The 18,095-nt window shown below is 39.2% G+C and overlaps 1 protein-coding gene across 1 annotated transcript in view; it reads right to left on the reverse strand.

Moving 5' to 3' along the window:
- The window catches only part of bsf (bicoid stability factor), a 76,001-nt gene extending 75,446 nt beyond the window's left edge, over nucleotides 1–555 (reverse strand). The window contains exon 1 of the mRNA XM_083134301.1: nucleotides 393–555. Within this exon, the coding sequence (XP_082990427.1) occupies nucleotides 393–532 (140 nt within the window). The 5' untranslated portion in view covers nucleotides 533–555. The remainder of the gene's footprint in view (nucleotides 1–392) is intronic.
- Nucleotides 556–18,095: the final 17,540 nt, after the last annotated feature.

An 18,095-nucleotide genomic window follows, 5' to 3' on the forward strand; every position in this document is an offset into this window, starting at 1 on the left:
TTCAAGTGTCTCCCATTTAACGAACTGTTACCAAATTTCGACATAATTCTCGAGAGAGTACATTGGCCAAACGGCCCCAAATCCGGTCTCCAGAAATGTTAAATTCAGAGCCAAATTGAACATAAATTGTGCCTTTATTTAAAAAATTTAGGGAGTGTTGCCGAAATTTTGGATGTGTATGGATATATCACTGAATACACATCATTAAATTAATTCTGTAATGTATCATGCTTCTTCTTTCAAATATTCTCTTCCTCTGCAACATTATTCTAACTTCAAAATCATTCTAAACTAATACTGCGTTGAATTTTACCGGTAGGTTTATACCTCGTGCCCTTAGTCTACCAAGTAAATTACGTTAACTTGTGTACCGTTGGAACTCTTCTACTTACCTACTCAAAACATTGTTTGAATAAAGCCTTTGCTGCAGCAAAACGTTATTTCCTCCATTTCTTACTGAATTAAGCGTCAAATTCCTTGCCCATCCCGTGAAAAACCGAACAAACTTTAGCGACCTCACAAGATTCGCCATGTTTGCACAGACTCGACCATGCACACACAGTAACACACCTTTTTCTTTTTTCTCTTTGTTTCGAAAGCTCGAGAACATGCGACAGACGGGAGGGAAATTTCTTGATTGGAACGGGAAATTTTAAAAACCAGCTTTCGTGACGTCACAGGATTAGTCGAGTATAGTCCATTAACATTTAACAAAGTGCATTGTAAGATTGGATTGATTTGGTGTTTTAAGTCCACTTTATGCACAGTAAGGCTAATCGGGACTGGATCTACAGTTTAAAGTGGGATCCGTACCACTATGTGCCTCCACGGGGAATCGAACCCAGAACCCCTTGATTACAAGGCGACGAAGCTACCACCATCTATGCTACCACTGCGCCATCGGGGAGGCCCTGCATTGTAAGAATATAATATTTCGTTTTCCGAGTGAATAGCCCTCTCTTAGTCGTTCAGAACGTTGCTTTCATCTGAAGAACGTTTCAAATGTTATATGACATTGGAAAATACGTAAATAATATTGATAAAAATAAAATCCAATTTTTACCTTTCTGCATGAAGTACCTTTATTTTTCAAATTACCAATGGAAAAAAGGCGATATAAACTTAGATAAAATTTCATCCTACATTTGGAACTTACTGTAAGTTCGTAAAGAATTATTGTCGTTAGTATATAATTGATATTAAATTGCAGTGGAATGAGAACTTACTGTCCAAGTTATGTATGCAAGATAATTTTGTAAAAGTTTACGTACAGATGGTTGAGGAAAGAGCTTGTAAGATTACAGTTTCGTATTAAATAAGCTTTCCAACTTTCGAAACTCAATTCCCGTTTCTAATGTGATAAATGTTTAATTCTCTATAAATCTGGTAAATATTTGGATGCACAAGTTCCCGTGGTTTGGTTGCAGAGTTGGCAAAAATTGATTTTTTTCTTTTTTGTGTTTAAAACATGTTTTTTTTTGTTTTAAACATGAGTTAAAAAAACATCTTTTAAACAAAAGAAATTCAACCTTTTCCCAGTAAATGATAGTTAAAGTCGTTAAAGAAAAAATACTCACTTTTTTGAGTACAGTGGCGGCAAGGAAAGTTTAATTCCCATTGGAGATAAGGTTTACCATACTGCAACAATTTCCGATAAGTTCCAGACATTTACAATGCAGGAAACGTCGAGAATTGACGACTTTTTTAAATGACCATTCGGTATTTCTCGATTAAAACACATTGTTTTAAACGTTTAAAACATTTGTAAAAAAAACAAAGCCGTGTGTTTTAAACACTTTTGTTTTAAACATGAAAACCGTGATCATGTAGAAATGGCCAAATATGCCCTTAAAAAGCACCTTAATTTAATTAGTTTCTTCATAACATGAATTTCTACATGTTTAGGGAACACATCATCCTTACCCTAAAAAAAAATGCTATGTCATGAAAAATCCTAGCCCTACTGATAACTATTATCAAAATACATAAGTATAACCTTCTTAAAGTATAGACAATTAATTGATTATAATAATTGAACAACATATTTCAGTCCTTTAATATTTTGCGCAACACGAAAGATTCTGCATATAGCTTGCCTGCGTTGCTATGGCAACCAACGTAGTTCATTACCTAGACGGCGGCGGCAGCACAATTTCACCTGCCTGTTCCTCATTGGACAGTCTGTTTCAAAATTTCTGACGTCATCTCAAGCCGTCTGCTAAAATGTTTCCATTGTAGGGATAGGGAGATTTTTCTCTCTTGTAATCCTATTCTCTTTGACGTGAGTCTTGCACTTAAACTTCACAATTTCAGACAACGGACATATAAATAACAATCAACATTTTTACGTGGTAAATAAAGTAATATAATAGTTACAAAGTCGGCATTCATGTAATTAACATTACCATTCATCTATGTTCACAAATTCCTAAATGTCGTACACATCGCACTGATTGAACGCAGACTTATTTTTACTAACGTCTAATTAAATGTTGTACATACAACAGAGGCGTGGCGTGCATGTAGCCGCTGTTACCGCAGGTAACACCAAAATATAAAGAATTGAAGAACCTGTCTTAAAATATTATTACGTACATAAACTAGTAATATTGTTGTTAAGTAAACATTGCAGACTGACATTTTTTCTGACACCGGCAAAAGCGAAGAGGAGGACTGATCCGGTACCCTCCTTAGGCAACTTGAGGAAAGGGCCCTGAGCCCAAGCAAGAAAGACTTCGCGTTGCGGCAAAGACTGACCGCGGGAGGAGGAGGCGGGTTTTTGGCATGCCTGTTTAGCCGGCGCAGTTGCCGGTGATCCTTACCGGATACAGACCAGTGTTGCCATATTCAATTGACAGAAAAGAGCTAAGTCGCCTAATCGGGTCTATCTTACTCTGAAGGTGTCCAGTCACACTGGGGAACGATGGCGCAGTGATAGCGTCGCCGCCTTATAATCAAGGGATCCCGGTTTCGATACCCGGTGGAGGCACAAGTGGTTCGGATCCAACTTTAAACTGTCCCGATTAGCATTACTGTGCATGAAGTGGACTTAAATCGCCAAATCAAATCACACTGGGGGAAAAGCAAACTACCAAGTGATATTTTGTATTTACACTAAATATCAGCGATTACGAAAGTCCTCTTTGTCCTTCTTCGACATCATGGACGAGAAGGAGAGGAGAGGGATGGGTATGATCAAGGGGTCCGCTGTCCTTCTAAAAATGTCAACCTAAAAATCTATATTTTACATATATATTATTATTTCGGTTACAGGAATTTGTGATAATTGTTGAAAGGGTCGATTGAGATTGACATACGTTGTCGCAGGAATGCGATAATTTCGGATTGAAGCAATGTTTTTGAGGTGGTAGAACTGTTTTTCTGTGAAAACATTACTTACAAGCATAATTTCCCGATTGTTATCTTAGCACGCTCTGAAGTGTCAGGTGTCGCAGGTTCGAATCCTCAGCAAGAAATTGTTATTTCAATGTTCGTTGTTATTATTTTACTTACATAATTATAACAAATAATAATTTTATTCCAATAATTCAACACGCATCCTCATAGTCACGATTACGATTATCCTATAAAGCGAAAGCCTTAAAGGTAGCAAGGAACGTAAAATATACGAAATAGTAGTGGTGTCAGAAATGAGATTTCAGCGGATTTAGCGAAACATGGGAGTGGGAGTAGCTAGGAAACAGATGAAGACTACATCTACTCTACATACGTCTTATTTGAAACGAAAAGTTTCGCGATTTGGGCAAATCTGGTTTCAAAAGAACTAAGATGGCAACAGTAGTAGAACTGGACTTCTTGCAGGTTCCGAAGGAAATATTGGGGAAGGGCCGATGCTGAGAGGGGAGGGGGCAAGGAGGGTGCTTCACGTGTTCCAAAGTAAACAACGGTTTGTGGGAGGGACTGTGCAGTGCGAGTTTTGTGAGTGGTGTCTTTCGTCTTTATGTTGTTTTCGGGCATTGTCAATTAATTAACAAGCGGAATGGAGCTTGCTCCGAGTTCCGAGGTGGCGGGTTCATCCTATCTGAACAGTGTGTAATCGTCCGATAGAAGATATTTTGAAGCAATATTTCGGTTCGTTCTTTTGCAGAAAAAATCGAAATTGTGGCAAAAGGGAGGTCAAAGCCGATTTTGAACGATTTAAAAAACAAGTCGTCTGCTGGATATGACCGACATTTCAATGTTTCGTGGTATATCGACTATCCGTGGTTATGTGGATGTGCGCAGTTGTCGAAACTCTTTTGTTGGCCATGTACTCTATTTTCGGGTGAAAAAAAAAACGTGTGGAATTCAGATGTGGATAACATGTACCATTACCATGACGCACCCAAAAATTCAAATTCAAATAAAAAAACTTCACTTTATGACAGCATCATAGAACTTTTTTGATTTGATTTGATTGATTTTGCTTCGCTGGTGCCACTTTTGGCTAATTTGCGAAGATGGGGATGAGTGATGATATGATGAAATTGACGAATAGACATCACAAACGTCCATGCCCAAGCCAGGATTCGAACCCGGGACCACAGCATCATACAACTATTTTCAAAGAAGAGTCGTCGGATTGATCTGCTCTAGTAGCCTTCGATGTTTCTGTAAGCATCACATTACGTATTATTGTGTCAACAACCAATGTTTGCGATTTCACTTCAGTCCTTATGTCAACAATTTTTTTCTTGATTAATAACTTTACCAAAATCTAGTATTGAATTGCAGACGTACCAGATTAATATTATACGAACTACTTCCAAGACATTGGAGGGCATGAAGTGGGGGAGGGGCTCAAGTCTCCCTTAAATGTCCTACTGATAACCGGTAACACTTTTAAGTGAATAGATTTACAGGAACTCTTTATCGTACAAATCTCTCATTCAAATACATGTATTTCGCCAAAACACACGACTAATCTTTTGACGTCATCAGGTTGCGGCCCGTATACGGAGTATACCAAGACCATCTTAGAGGCTCAGGCCGCAGCGCTCAGTTATGACGTCATCATCTGGAGGCGATCATCTTAACGCTCTAAAAGGAAGACAATATTTCATCGTAGAGAATTTAAGTTCGTTTGTTTCTTTTTTTGAATGACTGGAATCTCAGAGGAAGTCACATTTTAACATTTACCCTCACATAAATATAGTTAGAAGAGATAGAAGGATAAAAAAATGAATATTTACATCAACATTTTCGTTCAAGAAGCGACTATAGCTACCACAAAAAATCCCTATTATAACCCAAATTCATGTTGAAAATCGTTACAAACTTTCTGGTGGATTTTTTTTTCTAAAAAATGCTTGTATTTATGAAATATTATACGTAATATTCTTAAGTTTTACATAAAACTCGTTACAGTTTTTGTAAGAAAAGTATATAACAAATAGAATAAGTTAATCACCTCCTGTTACGTTGACAGGAACTTGGTCAAGTTGCCTAACCAATTAATAAACTCTTAGACACATCGCTAGCATTTTCAATATTATTATCCTTTAATTTTCTTTCCGATAGCACTTTGTAGTACAAACACCCAATTTTTTCGACAAATGAATAATGCAAACAGCAAAATAGTTTAGAGTGTGGAGAGTTTTCTTCTTTTGTGTCGGCCTTCAACAAAGTTATTTACTCTTTTAGTACTTATTTAACAAAGCATTTGTCGAGGACCACAAAATTATTCTCAAAACGTTTTCGCATTCTTGTCCATTATTGCAGCTCACCAACCACTTATCTTCATCTTCTTTCAACTTCACAAGATTCAAATTGAATGTCACTTCCCGTTGGTTTGCTGCTTTCAAGAATTCCACTTCATATTCACGGCTTATCAGTTTTTGACAACATAACTGATCAGCACAATATCCACAACCACCTCTGAAGGACACAACAATCCACCTCTATCCGAACTTTTTATAAAATCCAATGAATCATTTGGAATATCTTGCATAATCTTGTCCAAAACTAGAATGTTGCTACAGTCATCGCACTTCAACATTTTTCTTGTAATGTAAGAGCAGTAGCCTGCTAGGTAAATCAAAATAGGAAGATCTCTCTTCGCTTCCACAATATCCGCAGCACGAATTTTCGAACTCTGAAACAGCCAAGTCTGTAACTGCCAGGGTAAATTCAGATGTACCATACTCGTAATTTGATTTGCAAAGATGTCACCATATTTTAGTGACTTCAGTTTGAACTTCATTCTGCTGGCAAGACACAGTTTTTGTTTGTTCCGTCTCAAAAATATGATGGAGAGATACGTTGTACTGCGCACCACCCAACTGTCGGCATTGGCTGAGGTTGAGGGATATGAAAATAATGCAGCTTTCCTCTTGCAAAATATCTCACTGTGAAGAAAGATGGATTTTGCTGATCCGACCCTTCAGTTCACTTAAGATTGAAAATGTGGGAGTTGCGTCATACTCTTTTTTTTGGTCCCTATTCTGTATGCAATTGCTCTTCTAAAGCTTCTGCCTCCCTCTTTTCTTTCTTCTTTTCTGGTCATTTTTGCGCCTCTTCATTTTGCTTTCCAGAAGACAGGTATGATGGACATCCAAAGAAAATAGATGGGATTGCACCTCGACGGATCCCAGGCCTTGCCAAAGCAACTCTGAAGACTTTTCCTGTACGGTCATCCAAGTGCACAGTCTCCCATTCAATGTCCCCAGTATTGAAATGTCATTATAACTGGGAACATAAAGATAAAGTAGGGTCTTTAGAATGAAGTGGACTATTAGGTACTTGCTTTATACAAGCAGAACTTAAGTTATGAGAGAATTGAAATCTTGCAGAAATTGTGACCGTCTTTCAAATATAGAAATACAAGTGTGTGGTTACCATGAACATTTTCAGCAAAATCATGACGTGGGGTTTACAATGCAGGAATTGGCAGTAAAAATATCACAGGAGGGTATGACATTCATTTTCACCAGCACAGAATGAACAAACTAGGAAAGCTCTTCCAATTTATTAACAATGCACATCTACAGTATTTAGTTACTTAATCTGCCCTCAAGTATACATGTATTACTTTTGTTGAAAGGAAAATAATATTCTCTCCTGTAGGTCACCTGATATCAGAGCCGACCTCCGTGGCTGAGAGGTTAGCACTGAGCGCTACAACGCCAGGGGATTCGTGTTCGAATCCTGGCCGGTGATATTTGTGAGTGTTCCTTCATCAATTTCATCATATTGTCATTCGTCCTCATCTTCGCTATTAGCCAAAATTGGTAGAAAAGCGACGCTAAATAACAAAAATCAAACATGACATCAGCGAGTCTCAATACTAGTAGCTATACTTATTTTTTTTTTAAAAAAATTGAACCAATACTTTTTATAAAACAGTTTAAGATTTTAGGTTATAATTGGTACGCGAGAAAAAAATTGCTTACACTAAAGAAAATGGTTAGGTTGACAGTTTGGCGTTGAGCAGTTTGGTGATTTGTTTGTTTCCATTAACCAAACATCAGTGAAAATTTCTCAACAATTTTGTTTAGGAACCAAAAATAATAATTTATACACATGCAAGTACAGAATTTTATTAAATACACTCAAGAAAACCCAAGTTAATGAAAATGACTATGTTTGTTTATTCGCATAACTCTGTTAAAAAGTATGCTTTTTGTGTGAAAACTTTTATTTGAAACATAAACAATATATTCTTGTATAATTATACAAGGAAATATTCAAAGTGCTTGTTGATATACAGTGTACTTTGTATTTCAATGCATAACATAACTATCAATTTGTCTTTCATTATCTCCGATTAACCAGAAAAGTAAGCTAAAAATAAGAATATAAATGTTCATATTTCTCAATTTTGCTCAGTTCTATAGTTTTCTGTCTGTAAGCATACTTTGAAACTGAATATTTGTATAAATTATATGGAAGTCTCGATAACGAACATGTTATCCAAGCACTAGACTGCTTTGGTAGATGTGACAATATTTTATAACGTTGTACAATTCATTTTGCAACGATAAACAACTATGTAACGTTAACCAAATTTGGTAATTCAAGTTAAATTATTTGACATTTCTAAGTAAATTAGCTTGGATAGATTTACCAATTCGATACTGGTGTTCAAAAATTATTTGCAAGAAACAAGTAAAACTTGAGCAAATCTAAAAGTTTGTAAGATGCCTATTTCGTGCACATTAAATCTTTACATTGTGAACTAAGCTATTTGTCAAGTTTATTGATAAGTATAAAATCTGTGTTACTTACCCTGGAGTTGATCGTAGGGACAAAATTACGTGGAATTTCCCTAATCCATTTCTCTTTTCAGTAACATAATGAGGAAATCTAAATACATTAGTTTTACTGTTCTCATCATAATTTCCTCTACACTGGGGTACTCAACACTTAGACCATATTTCTTGTACGTTCACACTTCACTTAAACTTCGTTGCAATTCTTAAAATTGCATTGCAATTCCACATTCACTAAAAAGGTCCAACATTACTTCCACCAAATAAATCAAACATGGCGGCTGTGTCGCCTACAGATGATGACGTCGCTCACGTGACTAGAATAAGCCATTCGGCTTTCTCCAGTTTGAGAAGGTGATGAGTATACACGAAGTATACGCATCTCGGAGGCCCCGCACTTTCCTTCAACATTTGGCTAATCGCGAAGATGAGAACGGGTGATAATATGGTAACATTGATAAAGGGGCACTTACAAAGAACAACAATGCCCAGGTCGAGATTCAAACCCTCGCCGCTGGCGTCATTGTCTTGTGGCTACAGGGTGGTCAGAAAGTCTTGTCACCACCTACCGAAAAGTAATAACTATACTGCTTTTCCGGATTCTCTGGAGTAGCGACGCGCAGAGGGGAAAGCTTGTGAGCGGGGCCAGACTATGTGGGGAAGGGTGCGGGGTGAAAGCAACGAAGTGCTGCACGGTGTAACGGCCGTAAAGCAAAACGCTTTCTGATGCCAATTTCTTCCTTTATTCTTAAGAATGGCCAGTGTCTTGTTTTACACAAATAACAAATAATATTGCACGTTTATTTGTCTTTTGATGCTACGAAGAACAGAAAAAAATTAAAACAAATTTAAACATACATTTTCAAAAAACATGCAAATAACCACAAACTATGAAACATCAAGTATCAAAATGTGTTTTAAACAAGTCTGAAAAACATGTTTCAAACACTTTGTTTTAAACATTTGTAAGAAAAACAAAGCCATGTGTTTTAAACTTTTCAAACAAGTTGTTCCCGAACACATTCAACACTATGAGGCGCTCTCCTGAATGCAGAGTTCCCCTAGACTTGCGAGCTGACATGTTTACTACGGAACTACTGGACCGCGAATGAGCCCCCTCCCGTGGATGCCCCTCCCCTCTGCGCGTTCATTGGACAAGGCGCACATCCTTCAACATGCGCACAGAACGCGTTCGCGTTTTCTTACTCCAGAGAATCCGGGAAAGGAAGATAGGGGTATGCGGGACGGGAAAAAATCGCAATTTCCCGACAAAGTCGGGAAATTTTCGAAATTTCCCGAACCTCTGAAAATCTCGAATTCTACACGTCATTTTCAAATTAAGTGATCGTTTTTGCATTTCTGGAATAAAAACAAACAATTTCCGATAGGTTCCAAACACTTGCAATACAGAAAACGTCGATAATTAACAACTTTTTAAAATGACCATTCGGTATTTCCCGACTGCTCAGGATCCTGAAAAGTCGGGAAGTAATTTCCCGAAGTCGGGATCCCGCACACCCCTAGTAATAACAACAGAGGAAAAATATAATTATATCAAATAAATGTACTGTAAATATTACTTTAATTTTCTATTTCAGATAACTGACACGAGTTCCTACAGTTTGCAAGAGAGGCTGATTGCAAGTGTATGGACACATGATCGTGTGCATTCTGGCAAGAGCATGGAGAATGTGCGACATGACTTCACTGCAAGATTCGGCAGACTAGCCCGTCCAAAGAGGACGATACTGAGTTGGGAACATAAACTGTTCCTGACAGGATGAATGGAGTCCATTAGTGGTGACGTCACAACAGACGACGCTCTGGGACTGAGTCTTCGCAACGAGAGAACTTGTTATCTTCCTATCCAACTCAACGCTATTTTCCTTCGGAAGGGGTAGCTTTAATTATTGCGACAGCAGTTATGAAACACAATTATGGTGCATATCGTACATCAATGAAAAGATGAGATTTCGGAGAATACAACTATATATCCAGGTGCGGTTGGCCCTATAGCGGACAGGATCAGTGAACCCCCAGTAATATACGATAATCACCTCGAGAATGAACAATAAACAATGTCTACATTTACACATTATTTCGCTAAAATTTCTACACAACAAGTCATTTATTTGCGCCCATAACACGGTGAACTCTCTTGCTGAGGAGAAACCGCGAATCGGCCACCCTGATACAGACCCTCAGTTGTACCCCACAGGACAGCTCGTGCCATTGTGAAAGCTTGGTGCGGGAGCAGAAGCTCGAAGAGGGAATAGGACAAAATACATGGAATAGGATATTGCAGAACCTATGTCTCCACCCAACAGTCATGCGCAGTTCGTTCTCTCACAGAAGCCTTGGGACAAGGCTCCGTTCTCCTTGCTTCCTCCCTTCCAGTGTTGCTGTGTGGGGTTCAAGTTTGAAGCGCACACATTACATATTCAATATTCTCTTGTATCATTTTTGTACCGAACTTCTTGGAATAAATGCAAGATTATGGCAGAAATGGATGAGTGGAAACAAATAAAAGCTGGAATTAGATGTGATGAATTAAAATAAAGGAGATACATTACCAAAATAGCTCGTGCATGCATTCAGAGGTTTTTCCTTAAAGGTGGAAACACTTCGGGTTGGCGAAAGAGAAAGAATGGCACGAAGACGTGACTCGCTGTCGCTCAGTGTCAATGTCTCAAGTTTGTTAGTTTTTGATGTGCTTGGATACGTCTTGGAAAGTATTAAGTGATGCTGCGAGTGAAGTGAGGGATGGACTTTACCTAGGTTACGTCATTTGATGCAGTGTAGGCATTGCTGTCCGCGCAGGTAAGAAATGACCGATAGAAATGTACATAATTAACGTAAACAAACTTCCTTGTCCACTGAAAAAAAGCGTATGCTGGTCGACCAGCCCCAAATTTGTACAAAGCTGTCGCGTATCAATGAAAGGGTCTCAGGTTCGATTTCTAGTATGCACATGCCATTAGTTGCCATTTCCCTTTAATACATGTAGGACCAGTTCTGATTAGTTGGCATGGACGTCCGCCCCTCATGGAAATTGAATGTCAAACAAAAATTATATATTACACGCATATAATTTATTTCAGTCACAGTAATTTTTGGTAATTATTATAAAAGCGTTGCAGTAACTTCAGACTGACTGAGTGTTTTTTGCCCGTACTGGAAAAAAATATTTTCCTTGCCCCTACTTGGGGACGTCCATGATTTTCCAACAAAACACCACTTTTTTCATAAAGGCACAATTTATTGTAGTTTCAGCCCTAAATTTATTCGCACACCCCTACGACAAAACCTTATACACCCAGATGAAAAAATTCTGGACAAATCTTTTAAGCCCTCCCCCCATCCTTTTGTTAGGCGAAGGAAGTCTATTTGCGGAAACTGAATATGTGTCACATGACTTCAGTGAACCCCCGGGTAAATAATGTACGAGCCGCACCTGTATATATCACACATATCTTACAGAGGATAAGGTAAAGAATAACCAGAGTAAGAAAATCATGCATTTTCAAAACATTCCAGTTCCGAGCACAGCCGAATTCGAGCAGAAGCTCACCCGATCTCAAATCAGCCACGCTGCCGCTATGGATGATGGGAAACCAGCTGCCTGAAGCGATTGAACCGACGACGCCTATTGGCTGAGATTTCTTTTGGAGCATTGGGTTTACTCGAATTCCTACTCCATTTATTCTATACATTCTCATCTGTAAGGTATATGTTATAATATAGATGTATTCTCCGAAATCTCATCTTTACATTGATGTACTATGCACATCACAATTTTGTTTCTTAACTGCTGTCACAATAATTAAAGCTACCCCTTCCGAAGGAAAATAGCATTGAGTTGGATAGGAAGAAAACAAGTTCTCTCGTTGCGAAGACTCAGTCCCAGAGCGTTGTCTGCTGTGACGTCACACTATTTGACTCCATTAAGGACAAACCGAGAACAGGATGACCCTCAATGCAAAGGGACCCATGTGCAGAGGTGCAGGCATCTGTGGTACGATCACCCTTGAAGTCACTGCGAAAACAGTCTTTTGAGCTACGAATTCCAAAAACCACAATATTAACACACATGACAAGGATCTTCATATGAAATCGTTTAGGCCAACATTCGTCAACGAACAACCACAAATTTTTGTATTGGGGGGGGGGGGGCAAGTACCAGAATAAATGTACCAATAATAATAATAAAAATAATAATGACATTATTATTATTATTATGACTACAGGTAGTAGTAGTAATAGTAGTATTATCAAAAACTTTATTATCCTCATAAATTACGCAAAGAGGGGGTAGAAGTTGGTGCTAAAGCATTTGTTTGGAACAAACGATTTTAAATACTTTTCCAACACCATCAATTTCACATTAGTTAATAATGGAAAACAAGCACACAAACTGTATTTTTGAATGGCAGAAAATGAATGATAAATGCATTCCGTAGATAATAATTTTTCTACATGTCACATATATAACATTTATGTCTTACACATGGAGTGACATAAAATGAGAAAATACATATGCAACGTGCTAACATTAATTGTGTATGTATTGAAAGTTTATTCAATACATATATACAACACATATTATTCAAATACATTACATTACACAAAACAATTATATTGCGAGCAAAGCAAGCAAGAAAATTTTTAGATCCAATTTTTGCAATTTGACACAATATTGATTTAATAGGACATAAATAATTTCACTGGACGCCATGGCAACCAACTTTTTTAATTTAGATCGCTCGGCATCCATGGCTGACTTCCACTGCCCCCTAGCTAAGGCTCTCAATTTGACGAAACCGAGAAAAGCAGGCTTTGTGGGGGAAGCGAGCAAGAAATTTCTAAGAAATGAATTTTAATTTGCATAAAATTTGAAATCAAAGAGAGCAATTTCTGCTTTGCGCACCCCCTTGCAGGTGCCCTTAGGCGTCAATGTTTGCCCCCCTTGCCCCCTAGATTTGACTTCCGTCAAAGGTTCAGGGGGGGGGGGAGCAATGCCCCCTGCCCCCCTGTGGTTGCGCCACTGAATGACAGGGACAAAAGACATGTGGAAGGGTAGTTTGTTTTCTTGTTGTTTTTCCGACAATCCCACAACTTGGAAAGGTGTTTTCGTCCCATTAATGTGCAATTTACCACAGTGACCGGGCTAGGAATATTTATTTCAGGAGCAAATAAAATCTGCACTATTACGAAGAACTGGAGCACCCCCCACCCCCACCCCCCCGCATGTGATGATTTGGGCTGCTATGTCGAGTAAGCACTTGATAGAACCCTATTTCTTCTTTCTTCGAGGAACCTGTTAACCAGCACTCTTACGTTGACATGTTAAGGGAGTGGTTTCTTCCACAGCTCCAGAGGTTGAACGTGGATTTGGATTATTGTTGGTTTCAATAAGATGGTGCCCCACCCCACTATGCCATCAATGCCAGGAAATACCTGAATGAAGTTTTTCAGGATAGATGGATAGGGCAAGGATCACGACGACTTCCAACACCTCTCAATTGGTCTCCCAAGAGTCCACATCTTGTGACAACGCTCTGTGGAGTTATCAGGAAGAGAGTTTCACAAGAGCAATACCAGAATACCCAACACCTGAAGGATGCTGTTCGGGCAGCCTTTGCAACAATCACCAAAGCACAACTTTGTAAAATATCACACACAGTGGTGTGCCCAGAATTTTCGAAAGGGAGGGTTTATGTATAATTTTTCTTGGTAGTCAGCACTCATCTTGTCATATTCTCCAACCTTTGACGTTCTTTTTTAGGAATACTGGGCCAAAGGGAGGGGTTACAACTCCCCACCAACCTGCCCTTGGGAACACCACTTATCACACACCACATGGCACCGCATCATTTTGTGCCACGAAATTGATGGTGGTCATACAGATCTTCTCGATGTGTGACAGTGTCAGTGTCAATGAAAGTGAATATACTAAAACCAGTCCATGTGTTTGATATTATTATATTGTTCCTCTATTGTTCTTATTACTTTTTGGTAGGGGGTGACAAGACTTTCGGACCACCCTGACATCAGATGGTCGATGGTACACCTGTGGGATGCTTGGCGAAATTAGTAATTATGCTCCCTCATTCAGCACTGGACACAATCCTAGAACCCTAAAACAAGTAACAAAGGCACTAAGGAAAAAAAATGAAAACAAATAATCTAGGATTGGCAGCTAACTGTCCCAATTTTTCGCAGCTTAAAAAATTTACATGGGAAAATCATTACTTTTTATTTTTTTGGAGCATATCTAGGTTTTAGTTTTGAATTAAGTCCAAAATTATTAAAACAAAGAAGCTAAAATCTAAAAGCATCCTGATAGGCTAGATAGATGGCTTCATAGATCAGAAATAGAAATATGGTGCAAAAGTATGAAACATAGTTAAATTTAACCTGGCGTTGGTCAACTGATTTCAGAGTAAAGTCGATGGTTGACATGTTAGCACAACACTAACACCTCCATTTTTTCAATTTTTTTTCTTTGGTTCTCAATATCATTTTTTGTTCATTATGTGAATATTCCACATTGTTATTTCGACATGCCCAATGAACAATTCTTTGAGTTTGATTGTCATCTTCCACGGCTGATACTTCACAGTTACTGTCAAAATCACATTTGTCAGGCTGCTCCACATCACTATCATCTGTATAAAGAATATCGTATTGCACTTCATGTGCACTTTCATAGTCTGTATTGTCCATCATGAAAAAGGTCACTCAAACAAAAGACCAACACTATTCACGAAAACAAAAAAAAAAACAGTCCCGTGGGTGGTAGACACATGAGCATCATCCTAACATCTGACAATTTGTTGACAGGATCACCACACAGGTCCTACTACCAGAAGGGAACACTCAGTGGTGTAGCTGCTGCCCTCGCAATGCAGGGGGGGGCCCCGAGGTATAGGGGCCTGCAATGTGCTCCTGAAATTTTATATAATAGCAGAAATTTCAGTGTCGCTTACACACACACACAAAAAAAAAAAAAAAAAGATCATTTGCAAAACAGAACTCTGGTTCCCAGTAATATCATGTAATGAAGTCTGCGATAATAAGCAGTGGAGTATTGTCTCAGTCAGAGGGGCCTGGGTAACTTGTCATATGGATCCCCTCTGAAATGCACAATTAACTTATCTGCTCCGCAGATAGCAATCAATAATAAAATATCTCTCATCTCATACCATTATAGCTGCGCAGTTTGTCGTAAACGTAGTGTAGTGTGTCAATTGTCTGCGGTTATGAATCCTGTAGAAAGATTCACTTGCTCAACCAGTCGATTCCTTATTGCTACACAACAAACATCAAACTTGGTAATTCATGATCTTTTATCCCTTCCTCTGCCACGCAGGGTATACAGCATACTAGTTAAATGTGTCCATTATTTTGTGAAGTTCATTTTTCTTACATATTGAAATTATGTGGACATTTCTGTCGAACCATTTTTTATTTTCCAATGTGTTACGATTTTGTGATCTGCAGTGTTCGATGTGAAAATTCCTGTCTGCGAATTTCCTTGTTCGAGTTTGGGGATAGAAGGAAGGATCCTTGCATGGATCAACTTGAAGACAATGCAGTATGTGGAGGAGGATGCTTATGCAAATTCGAGCACTGATGATCTATTAATAAAACGGTTATTGTTTCATTAAAAAGTCTTTAAGAAATATATGATCAATGGTCTATCGAAAAGAAGTGGCAGCGTTAAAATTATGAATAATGATATTAAGGTCGAACCTTTTTTGGTGGGGGGGAGTGGTTCAGTCGTTCCAAGTGGCAAATTTCCAGTGAATAGAGTCCGATCGCAGCTTTATCTCCCAAGACCGAAGACCGCGATCATTTTTTCGTACCAGATAGCAATTGACTTTGTGTGATGTTAGGTTACCACCGGAAATCAAGAGGTCCGGTTCAACCCCCATAACTGCAGTGATAAGTTTGCTTGAGTAGTCACTATCAGTATTAGAAGGCTAATGTGAGTGACTCTTGCGTTGAATCTTGGCCTGGCACAGCCGGGGATGGCTTAGGCGCTGAAGGCACAACCACCTCAAAGTCCATGAAATGAGTGCTTACTATCCCTTAACAATTCCCCCCAAAACAGTATTTCTTTAAATATCTGTGTACTATATGTAACCTCATTAAAAAATATTTGAAGCAAAAAACACAAATTGTCATGAACAAAATATTTGGCAGTGTGAAGCTTTCCCCTCCTCCAAAAAAAGATTCCGCTGCATTTAAATATGAGAAAAGATTTCCAGATTCTTCTTCCAGTTATTTATCAGAGATTCAGACCATCCTCATTTAGTTTGAAGAAGGTAATACACTGATATATAAGTCGAAAACAAAAAAGAGTATTTGGGGTAAAAAATTAATTTCTTGTACAACTTTTGGGGGGGGGGGGGTGGTAAGGGGGACTAGCTAACAATTGTTGTCCATCCTACTCCCGCATCATATTTTTTTTGTCAGTAAGGGGTGGCCCCCAGAGAACAGCGCTACGCCACTGGGAACACTCCAACCTATTATATTTTTCTACCCGTAACAAAGTAAAAGACAGCTAGACTACGTCTCAAAGAGCTTTCGTATTTTGCAACAGATATATAAGCAGATAAATTTCAATGTTAGTGCTGCACTAACATGTCGACCAATGTTGGATTAAAGAAACTTGTACTCATCATGAATTTTGTAACAAGAGCCTACCAGCAGATCAGGACCCAGAAAAACTCATAGGATATACAAGGGTTGTTCAAGGTTGACCGGGAATTTTCGTACGTAAAAAATCGATGAATAGCCGGATCATGATGAAACGTGCGGGTGACGTAATGTATTCCTTCGCGAGTAACTAGCGCCCGGCATGACGTATTTCGCGCATGCGTAGCAGTTGCAGCGAACATGGCGGCAAGCAGTGTGTCTGTGGCTGTGGAGCAGCGGTGTGTAATCAAATTTCTCGTGAAGGAGAAAGTGAAACCAGCTGAGATTTTCAGACGATTGCAAGCACAGTATGGTGAACAAACGATGTCGCGGACAAGAGTGTACGAATGGTGTGAGCAGTTTCGCGAAGGACGGGAGCTGGTGACAAATGAAGCGCATGGACACATTCGCTCGACTGCAGTCACACCAGTGAATATCGCATGTGTTGAGCAAATGATTCTTGAGAACCGGCGAGTAACAGTGCAGGATATTGCTGCCGAGGTGAATATCAGTGTCGGGAGTGTTGAGACAATCATTCACGACCACTTACGCTTCCGCAAAATCTGTGCAAGGTGGGTTCCCCGCCAGATGACATTCGATCAGAAGTGGACATGCAGGACGGTCTGTGAACAGCTTCTGAATCGGTTTCGAGCAGAAGGTGATGAATTGTTGCAATCCATCATCACGTGTGATGAAACATGGTTGCACAATTCAACCCCAGAGACCAAAAGATGCAGCATGGAGTGGCGCCATAAAGGTTCCCCGCCCCCCAAGAAAAGCAAAACGCAGCCGTCCGCTGGAAAGATCATGGCAAGTGTCTTCTGGGACATGAAGGGCGTTATCCATGTGGATTTTCTGGACAAAGGGAGCACGATTAATGCTCAGTATTACTCCACATTGTTGAGTGGTGCTGTACGAAAGTCCATTCGCAAGAAAAGACCTGGGATGTTGTCTGGAAACGTCATTCTTCTCCATGACAATGCCCGCCCTCACACGGCCAATGTGACAACAACAACTCTGGCCGACATGCACTGGGAAGTTCTGCCCCATCCCCCCTACAGTCCAGATTTAGCCTCCAGTGATTATCATTTGTTTGCACCCCTTAAAGACCATCTGGGAGGGAAGAAATTCACGACAGACGAAGCACTGCGGAGCGATGTCCTCCAGTGGCTACGACAACAA

Source organism: Lepisma saccharinum, chromosome 13 (genome assembly GCF_977018435.1).
Source record: "Lepisma saccharinum chromosome 13, izLepSacc3.1, whole genome shotgun sequence".
NCBI lineage: Eukaryota > Metazoa > Arthropoda > Insecta > Zygentoma > Lepismatidae > Lepisma > Lepisma saccharinum.